Source organism: Channa argus, chromosome 12 (genome assembly GCF_033026475.1).
Source record: "Channa argus isolate prfri chromosome 12, Channa argus male v1.0, whole genome shotgun sequence".
In the NCBI taxonomy this organism is placed as follows: Eukaryota; Metazoa; Chordata; class Actinopteri; order Anabantiformes; family Channidae; genus Channa; species Channa argus.
Genome location: NC_090208.1, coordinates 1,536,208 through 1,546,801, shown reverse-complemented (window position 1 = coordinate 1,546,801; position 10,594 = coordinate 1,536,208). Strand labels below are relative to the sequence as shown.

General features: G+C 39.8%; 1 protein-coding gene across 3 annotated transcripts in view; it reads right to left on the bottom strand.

The window, feature by feature from the left end:
• LOC137136945 (contactin-6-like) overlaps positions 1-10,594 on the bottom strand; it is a 145,786-nt gene that overhangs the window by 112,945 nt on the left and 22,247 nt on the right. The window contains exons 1-2 of one of the 3 annotated variants that reach the window (XM_067522757.1): positions 5,814-6,014; positions 636-983 (exon numbers count right to left, since the gene is read on the bottom strand). The exons of the other annotated variants lie outside the window; for them this stretch is intronic. Of the exons in view, the coding sequence (XP_067378858.1) occupies positions 636-983; positions 5,814-5,868 (403 nt within the window). The 5' untranslated portion in view covers positions 5,869-6,014. Of the gene's footprint in view, positions 1-635; positions 984-5,813; positions 6,015-10,594 lie in introns of those variants that run through there. 3 annotated transcript variants of the gene reach the window in all.

Here is a 10,594-nt window from a genome sequence, read left to right as displayed (position 1 = left end):
GTCTAGAGGAAGAGCAAAGAGGACATTTATGGATGTAGTGAGGGAGGACATGAAGTTGGTGTGAGAGAAGAGGATGCAGAGGATAGAGTTAGATGGAGGCACATAATTCGCTGTGGAGACACCTGAAAGGGAACAGCCCAAAGGCAAAGAAGAAGATTACAGGTTATTTGTGTTCAGACCACCAGTCAAGATACTGTGAGCTGCAGACCTTCAAGTGCTCTGTGAAAGGAAAACTCTCATTGCAGTCAATTGTGACTGTACAATAGTTTCACACATAATATGGACATTTAGTTGAGGGGTCCTGCTCTAACAGGTGAACAATCAAAGTGGATTAAATGTATAATGTAGTTTGAAAAACTCTAAAAACTGAGTGAATGCACTTTTGTAGTAAAACTGATTTCGGATCAGTTTCATAATTTAGTTATAATGTTCATATCATGTCAATCAAACGTCAATGTTCAAAGCAAACAGCTATTGTAAAAAGAGATGTGTCAAAGTTAGTAGGCTGTTAGTAATTTCAGTACTGGATGGTAGCCCACCCCACCCTTGTCAGCATCCCCACAAACAGAATCAGATTCTGTGGGATTCAATATACGGCACTGAAATGACCTCTGACCTCTATGTACTGTACTGACCTGTGACCGACAGCTGTACTTCTCTGGTGTCCTTGTTTATTCCTCTGATACGGACTGTGCAGGTGTAGGCTCCACTGTCACTGCTGGTGGGATTTCTCAGTTTGAGGCTGAGGTCTCCAGTCTGCAGAGCATCATCCCTCATCGATGTTCGACAAAGGTAGTGTTTGTTTTGATTGTTAATATTGTCACCATCCTTGTCACGGAAGTGAACCAGTGGTTGATAACTGTCATGGTTCCACACCACTGTAGCATCACTGAAAGTAGAATTTAACAACATCTGGCAGGGCAGCAGGACAGACTCCTCCCCTTTATACACCTCCACCACCAGACCTGAGCCGTGCTGGGAAACTGAAATGAGACAGAGAAGACAGTTATATATTGGTTGAAAGTCAGTTCTTTTAGTCGATTGTTCCTCAACCTTTGGTCGCCCCGAAATGTGTTCAGTTCTACATGTTGAAGGACATTCTAAAGCCTCTTATTTTGCTCTGAGGATAAGTAGAGATAATCAACGTGGATACTTCAGAGCATCCTTCGTGCAAGATTGATACGTTTAATACACAGTTTCATACTAAAACACACAAAACGGTTTACATTGCTTCAGTTTTATAACTTAAGTTTTCTTTTTTACCAACTGGTTAAAGTTGTGGATTGTAACTGTTGTTAAATGTTGTGTTAACTGTAAATCCAAGTAACAAGGAGCCATGAACAATTGGTACATGACAAACATTCATGATCTGTAGTAAGAATAACATGTTTAATGATCTATCATCATTTTTATGTCACTGTATAAGGCTGCAATATATTTAATTCATTTACATCTGTCTTAAATGCACATGCAATTTTCAACAATAATATCAATAAAATCAATATTTTAACGGAGAAGTGCATTTCCTCCATATTTGCTAAAGGCAGCAGCAGAACAGTCCAGTGAGAAACCTTCATCATTATGATAAGTTAGGCCCATAGTCCCTCCTCTGCCTCCCTACACAGGAACTTCTCTTTCTCCCATTGTTCCTTCCTGCCTCCAGCAGACTCTCAGAGGATCCACTTGATGTCTGGTGTCATGGTGTCAGACTTTGGACTTTGTTGTAGCACCTTTGGCAGTAATTACAGCTTTGAGTCTTTTTGGTTATGACACAATAAGCTTTGCACACCTGGACTGGGGGAATTTCTGCCATTCTTCTTTGCAAAACCTCTTAAGCTCAGTCAGGTTGGATGGGGACTGTTGGTGGACAGTCATTTTCAGATCTCTCCAGAGATTTTGAACAGGGTTTTAGTCAGGGCTCTGGCTGGGTCATTCTAGGACATTCACAGAGTTGTACACAGACATTTGGCTGTGTTGTCTTGGCTGTGTGCTTACCATTGTTGTCATGTCGGAATATTAACTTTTAGCCTAGTCTGAGGTCCTGAGTGCTGTGGAACAGGTTTTCATTGAGGACATCTCTGTACTCTACTCCATTTAGGTTTTCTCAACCCTGAAAGTGTCCAAGTACCTGCTGCTGAAAAACACCCCCAAGGCTTGATGCTGCCACCACCATGCTTCACTGCAGGGATGGTATTTGGGAAGTGATGACTGGTGCCAGGTTTCCTCCAGACGATCTTGTATGTGGTTGTGTTGCCCTTTCTTACTAAATAATGTGGACAGTTTGAAGCTCCAATATCACCTCTAAATACACTGTTTCTTATCTTCCATTAGTTTGCTATAACAATCTTTTCTGTCTTATCAGGATATTAGTCAACTTGTTTTTGTATTAGTCATCACTGTTTGGCTAATAAATGCATCAAAGTAAAACTAAGTTCAAGTTCAAACTCTTTGATTGACAAGCTGAAGTACATTTACTGTATACAGAATTGTAATACACAGTAAACAGTTTAAATATCAGTTTGACTATATTTTAAATTCATATCATATCATCAGCAGATTTCTACATCAGACATTAAATGGTTACATTGTGCTTTGCCCGTCACATTTTCAACAGCAACCTGCTTTTGTGGCTACGTCTGAAGAACTGGAATATTAGCTGTAAGAGTAAGAGCTTAACAAATAGTTATAGTAGCTACAGTAAAAACTGATATAAGGAATAAGGTAGTAGACTCAGTGATGTCTCCATTATCTAATGGAAACTGGGTGAAGTTCAAGAAGAATGAACATGGAGTCAGTTCCTGTCACTGATCCCTGTCCTCTGTCTGCTGCTGATGGAGACTCTCTGCTCACAGCTTTAGCTGCTACAGGGTCCTGCCTGGTTTGGGACTGTCTTAGTGTCTTAGTGTCCACCAGAACCTGTGGCACATTATATTGAACAGTTAGTAGATTAAGTGCAGCACATCCAGCTTTTTCTAACTTCCAGCTTTAGGTGGATGTAAACTAACGTGTTCGTAGCAGTTAGCGACAAACTTGTTGTAGTTAGCTCAAGGTTTCTGCAGAAATCAGCCATTTTAATGTTCTTTTATTGCCATTTTTAATGCCATCAACACTCAAAGCAAATAAATGTTAAAGCTCTTTTTACAAAAGAGGATTAATGCACATGTCTTAGTTCACAAACTTGATTCCAATTCTGACTTGACATTTTCCTGTTCATGCATTTGTCCCTGTATCTTTTCCTTAGAATATTAGATTTTCTTATCATTTGAGCGATGAGTGTGCTGGATTTTAAATTGCCCCCTGGGGACAAATAAAGTGAATTGAATTGAATTAAATTTTTTTTCAGCCGGCTCATCTAGTTGATCAGCATCCTTCTGAAGGCTGTCACACACCCCCATCAACACCTCCTTGTTCTTTTTCTGTTCTCTCAGCTCATCATCACACCCTGTCTTTACCGTCGCTTTCATCAAGGTAGATCCTGAATCTGGTCCTAGCTGAGGCTACAAAGCCAGTAGGTCCTTTGTGAGGGGCACTTTGAAAACCCCCCACAAGCGCTAATGGTCACAGACTAGTATCTTGGCCTCAGCGTTTCGTCTTTTATGTTGCTAATCTCTACTTACCTGTTCACTGAGAAGCCTCTCTTTACTGTAACTAGTTTTGTCCTTTCCACAGATGAAAGATTTGGCTAGTTTTGAATCCAGAAACATTGTCTGGAACAACTGTGAAACACCTTCGTTGGATGTGTATGAGTGGCGCTGCAGTATTCAGACACCAGAGAACCTCAAGCTGCAGTTGCATTCGACTAAAACATACTTGAAGACATCTTTTTCTAATGGTGGCAGCTCCGATGTTGGCAGCTCTGCTTGAAGCAGCCGTCACTGTAGATGCTGAAGCCGTTACGTCATTGGTCACAGAAAAGTAACTAAGCACAGGTAACTGCTATCTGCCTCTAACTGCTGATTTGTGGCTGCTGAGATTTCACAGCACTGACACCCATTGTACCAACTTACATTGTTAGTTTTTACAAACTCTCCAAAACCTTTCTCCATCTTGACCATCAACGAGCTGCAACTATGCCCTGAATTCCACTTATGCTGGAATTTGCTTATGCCGGTTTAAGTTTTCCTCCTCCTCCTCCTGCTCCAACCAGCCTGCCTGCAACTCAGAGTTGCAAATCCTCAGTAAGGAAAGTAGCTATTGGCTTCTAGAAGTCACTAAATTGTGTCATCACTTTAGTTGCATAATTGGTCATTTGCATGTCATTGTATTGAGCTGTAAGACAGAAGAATAACATGTGGGAGAAACAGACAGTGAGTAAAATTCACCCTAAATATGTTTAGAACTACAAATTAACTTTCTTCTGTTGATTGTTGTTTTTTAATGTCACAATTCCAACCGTCCTCCTTTATTCAGCCAAAGTGATCCAAGAGTTATTTATTTTAGAAAAGACATTTTTACATTTACATCAGAATCAGAGAGCAACTGCATCATGTTTAGGAGAATAAGAATGATACATGCTTTCACGTCAGAGTCTCCAAAAGTCTCCAGTAACACCAGAGGAACTTTGACTTCACCTGAGCTGTGTCCCTCTCTGCTGCAGACAGAGACACTTGGCTGAGCTCCGTCCCCACTGTTTTTTCAAATGTGTCAGACGACAGGAGGTAAAGGGCCACACACAACTTCAAATATATCACTATAATATAAAGTCATTTGTTATACTTTTCCTTTTGAGGGCTGTACTACTATAAGCTGTTGTGATTCTGTGTAGAGGTTATTACAGATCATCCTCTCGTCATATGTATAACTTCCTTTGCACTTACTGTATCCTGATGTTTCTGACATTGTCATTGCTTTATATTCTTTTTGTACATGTGTAAAATCATAACCACCTACCAAGTTTCAATAAATTATTCAGCCTTCATGGTATTTGATGTTTAGATATGTTGCACCTAATGGATATTTTTTCTGTTGATTAATCTATCGATTATTTTCCCATCAGGGTGTTTTTTGTTCAAGTTCATTCACTTGCACAGTCTCCTCACTTGGGTCCATCCTGACCATAATTGTGATAGAATTGTAGTTTACAACCTAGGAGCAGGTGTGTTATATAATGACAGTTATTGTTAGTTAGTTATTGATTTATTAATCTAGATGTTATAAATGTGTTTACATGTCAATTGAATATTATTTCATTGATGCCAGCAAAAGGTAAAAGACAGGAAGCTTGTGCAGGAATAAGGTGGAAAATAGAGAGAACAGCCTGAGGATTACAGAGGAGGAACGTGCCCCAAAGGATGATGAAGATGAAGAAGAAAGAGGAAGAACATGATCAAAGCAGCGGCAAGTGACGTCTCCCGCTGCTGAAAAGACGTGGTTATAATAAACTGATAATAAACCCACACTGAACTGACATTCATTGACTTTTGATTAATAATTTATATTATGTCTTTAACAGTAACCCCAACATAAATGTTGTATAGTTATATTGGTACGTGATTCAAGCGAAATTATTATTCAAGAAATTATTATCGTTTTTACTCTTTGTGTACTTTGAATTAATCATTATCCCAAAAAACACCATGTAATATGACTAATTATTAACAGATGTTAAACACGTGACCAACACGGACCCGTTGAAACTGCGGGATCCGCCCAACTTGAAGCAGAGAAACAGGAGCTGATGTAACGGTCCGCTAATGTCATGATGTCCGTGATCATTGTCACTGTTTTGTAGTTTTTACAGGACCGTGTCCCAGTGTTGAAGCTGTGTGTGAAACATAAAAGAGTCTTAACCCACATTGGAGCCGTTTTCTTACCGTGTAGCAGAATCACAACCACCACCAACATCTTCATCTTCAGTGAAAACAACATCCGCAGATTCTCCTTAAATTTGCTGCTTATTGACCTGAAGATTCAGAAACGGCTTCACTAAGTCACTTTACAGACACTTTTCTGTTTCTTCCTCCTGATAAAACACGGACGAACAAAGACACGTTTACTTTCGATTTTAACAGAACGTCTCCTCCTCCATGTGAGGGAAAAACATCAAGCTTCCGGTTACAACTTTCAAAATAAAGTTCCTGGAGTAAGCTTCGCTGGGTAAATCCGTACATGAAGTGCAATTCATATTTCATATGTAACGTTTTTTCATGCTGTGTTTAGTTGCAGTAACTAACGCTCTGATGACCTGACGCTTCCTTCTTTCTCATCTCTTCACTCAAAGAAAATAAGAAATAAGTCACTGGGATCCACAAACACCTGCAGACACCTTTGCTATACACCTATCAGGCATAAGATTATGACCACCTGTACAATTTAATACAGCAGCTCTGCCATGATTTCAACTTAACTGTCAGAAAGGTGATAATTGTAGTCTCTGTTTATTATGGAGGTTGTAGTTGGTGGTGGAGTCATACTGGAGTGCATCATAAGAAGAGGTGGTTCTAAAGTTTTGGGGGTTTTTTTAGGGTTAGAATAGGATGGCTGACACATTAGAGACACCTTAGGACATATCAACATCCAGTGTCTTTTGAGGTGTTTTTTTACCACTAGGCTCAACCAGGCTCAGCTTCGGTATTGTCTCTCAGCTCTGATCATCAGTTTTATTGGGTTTATTCAGATACAATGATCTCATAATGTTACATAAGTACAAATAAAGTTACTGTTAATTGTTAGATCCTAACCCTGGAAGAGTTTACCAGAATGGATTACAATACTCCAGTTAACACTTTTCAAAAGAAGAAAATATTCTTGTCTTGTCTGTTCCTTCAGTGACAGACTGTTACATCCTAAGTGTTTGAAGGAGGGATATCGTAGGTCTTTTCTCCCTGCTGCTGTCAGACTTTATGAAACTCACTAATATACATTCATACTACTGATTGTGAAACTGTGCAATAACATGAACCCAATTGTCTGTTTGATGATAGTATAATTATTTGAACTGTATGGTTGTGAAATTGTACTTATTTGTAATGTAGATTGTATTTGTTTGTTTTTTTAATGTCTAGAGTTTTCTTATATTGACTTTTAGTTTTTATTCTGTACAGAAATTTGTGCAACACATTTACACGTTTGCTGCTGCTGTAACATGAACTTTTCACCGCTGTAGGACCAGTAAAGGTTTATCTTATCTTAGTATGTATTTTGTCTTCATCTTTTCCTTTGGGCTGTTCCCTTTCAGGAGTCTCCACAGTGAATCATGTGCCTCCATCTAACCCTGTCCTCTGCATCCTCTTCTCTCACACCAACTAACTTCATGTCCTCTCTCACTACATCCAGAAATCTCCTCTTTGCTCTTCCTCTACACCTCCTGCCTGGCAGCTCCAACCTCAGCATCCTTAACAACAGTCAGATGAACATCCAGATATTACCTGCACAACGTTTATTCAGATGTGTTCTTTGGTTGTAAAGTGTCCAAATGCAACATTTGTGTAGGTCAGTGTCAGATGTCCCTTTATATTCATGTCATAAACAGTGAAGCTTAGTTTACACAGTGGACAGTCTCAGGCAGACTGAGTCTTGTTCTTGCTGGACCAGGTGTGCTGACAGGTGGCACTGTGGATGGTAATCTCTCCAGATGAACTCTCTCTGGACAAGTCTCCTGGATGTTATTGTCTTTCTAATTTGAAGAAACCTCTCGTCAGACACACATTTCCACAGGAGTTTTATCTCATCAGGTCATCAGGCAAGAGATAAAGAGTTACATGTCAAAATATGTAAAAAAAAAAAACAACCATATAAATTATGTTTTGAACCCTCACTTTTATAACATCAGCACCTTTACTTTGGTAAAACACATAAATTGTAAGACTTTTAACTTGATACAGAGCATTTAACATTACAGAGGAAAATCTGACCTCACAGTCATGTTTCATGTCAGATTCACAGCTTAACTATATTTTTGAAATGCTTCAGCAGGTCCTCTAGCTGTTGCTACATGTTCCTCTCTGTTAGAAAGACAAGTGACCGACTGCCATGAAGGAATAGCTTGACAGTCTTTTTAAAAGAGTGTCCAGAACTTTATGCAATGGGACTTTGTCAGGACGTCCGCTCTGATGCTGGTCTCACAGACAGCCAGCAGATGTCACTCTGACTCCTGTAAGACCAGGTGCAAGATGGTCACGTCCATTACTGACATGAGGGGTGTGTGTGGAATAGTCCCTGATGGAGACAGTCTGTCTGTGAAATGGACTTTTACACAGAAACATGGTCCACAGTGCAAAAGACGTCTACAGAGCCAAGACTAGTATTGATTAGTATATATCTGTGATGACATACAAAGCCTGACTTTAAAGTTTCAGTGAACTTGTTGTATGCATCAACAATACTTTGGATCTTTTGTCTTAAACTAAAAAATGAGAAATCATCAAGGTTGGGATACTAAAACAGTATGTTGAGATATTGTCAGACTCAAAACTGTTCAGTGACCATTGTGTCTTGTTTCAATTGGATTCATCCGCTGATTAATTCAGTTTTTCCTTAAATTTGTCACCTATCTGTATGTCTGTCAGAAATCAGAAGAAGGCTGGAAGGAGGACTGGTATGATTCTCTCTCTCTCTCTCTCACACACACACACACACACACACACCAGCTAGCTTGTGTATAGAAGTTCTGGGTAGTATTTCAAAAAGAGAGTTTGAAAACTGGACTACAAAGCGAAATATAAAATAGTTAAATTGGAAATCCAGAATGAAGAGAGTCTGGTTCACCCTAGTTTAAGAGGATTACAGGTACATGGAATGATCATACTATGTTCTATGGACCCAAAAATAAAGTCTGAGGAAGATACATGTGCAGTGCTGGTGGTAGACTTTTGTACATACAGTCTGCATCAGCATTTTTCTGAAACAACGGGTCCATACGTACATGTACTGTAACATGTACTGTAGACTTTCCATGCAGTGACATGTCAGCTTTACATTTGTATTAGCAGCACGTATGATCCTATACAGTAACCTGTAACACTGTTTGTGTGTCTGTGTGTTTGTGTTGCAGAGCAGCCATCTGATCCGTCTGTCGTGTCCTCGTCAGTGAGACCAGGTAACATCACGTATACGTGTTTCTCACTGTGGCTGTTTTAGAAAAATCGGGATGAAAAAACAAGCCAAAAAACGAATATTTAAACAGATGCTGATATTTCTCAACAGGGATCTGAAGACAGAAGACAGGAAGACCATCACATTCTCTTTCTCTGTCAAACTGAAATGGCACATAAACGCCTGCAAGCTTAAACCTGAAGCTGATGGAATAATTATAAAAACAGGGGGATGCAAACTTTTGCACCCAGCTGTGATTGGCTTAGCAGTTGGCTATAAAGTGCAGAGCAGTTTGTATAAAAGGGTTAAAAAGCTGAAAATGTCAGGAGACAGTTCAGTAGACGAGTTTGAATGTCCAGCAGGTCTCAGTGGACACATTTAAAAAGTGGACGTCTGAACTCTTCTGTGACTGAAAACCTTTTTTTTCTTCATCTTTCCAATAAACCGATCTGATAGAACTGCTCACTGTTTTTTACAATACTGGTTCAATAATTAGGTTTGTTACTTCAATGAACAGACAATGTGGCAGCTACAGATGTTTTTAACATCAGGAGATTCAGCTGATACATAAAACAATGATTGGACTGTTAACAAGTGGCTCTGCAGGCATCAGCAAACTCCCAGCAGCAAAACAAGCTAATGTTTCTATGACTTACACTTACAGTTTGCTTTGGTTAATTTGAAATCATAGTTTAATATTCTGAACACAGAATAAACACTGACGTTGTTAATCACAGTGATAAAACTGTATGAGCTGCATGTACACGACCAGACAGAGTCTCAGCTGAAGGTTTTCTTAGACCACGTTATACTCAGATGTGTTATTTCTGTAAATGTGAAGGACAAAAATAAAGAGACACCACAGTTTGGACAGTGTCTTTAACACAGAACTCAACCTGACTGTTATTCTGCTCTTCTCTAAGTTTCCATTATCACTGATGTTTCAATAGTTCCAGTAAACTCAACGCACTCATTACAAAATGGACAAATAGTTAAGGTTTTCAATAAATCACCAACTACTAACATCCATCCATTGTCTGAACTCCTGATCCTGTTCAGGGTTGCAAGGGGGTCTGAGTCGACCTGCACAGGTCACCACACTGTCTCATGTCTGACATATGGAGAAAGACAGATGTGAGTAACAGACTAGTGAAATGTGTTGTCTGTGTCTGTACTGTCAGGTAAACAAATACTTTTTAGTTCAGGAGGAAGTAGTGGGAGTAAACAACTTCCTAAAGTAAAAGTACACAACCATCCAATCTCTGTAGCTGCTTATCCTGCTCATGGTCTTGGGGGCTGGATCCTATCCCAGCTGTCAGTGTCCACCAGGTTACCAGGCCACCGTACTCTGGTACATTATGGACTTTCCTGCCGGCTGTAGATTCAGCCTCTGTCCATATGCTGCCACCACTGAGCCTCCTGTGTCTCGTCCGTCCTTTGCTGTCTGAAATAACCTCATACATTTGAAGCATCCTCCTTCACTGTGTGTCCACCCTGTCAGAGTGTTTGTGCAGGTAACAGTGGTGACCTTTGACCTCTGTTCTCCTGTTGCAGCTCTGTC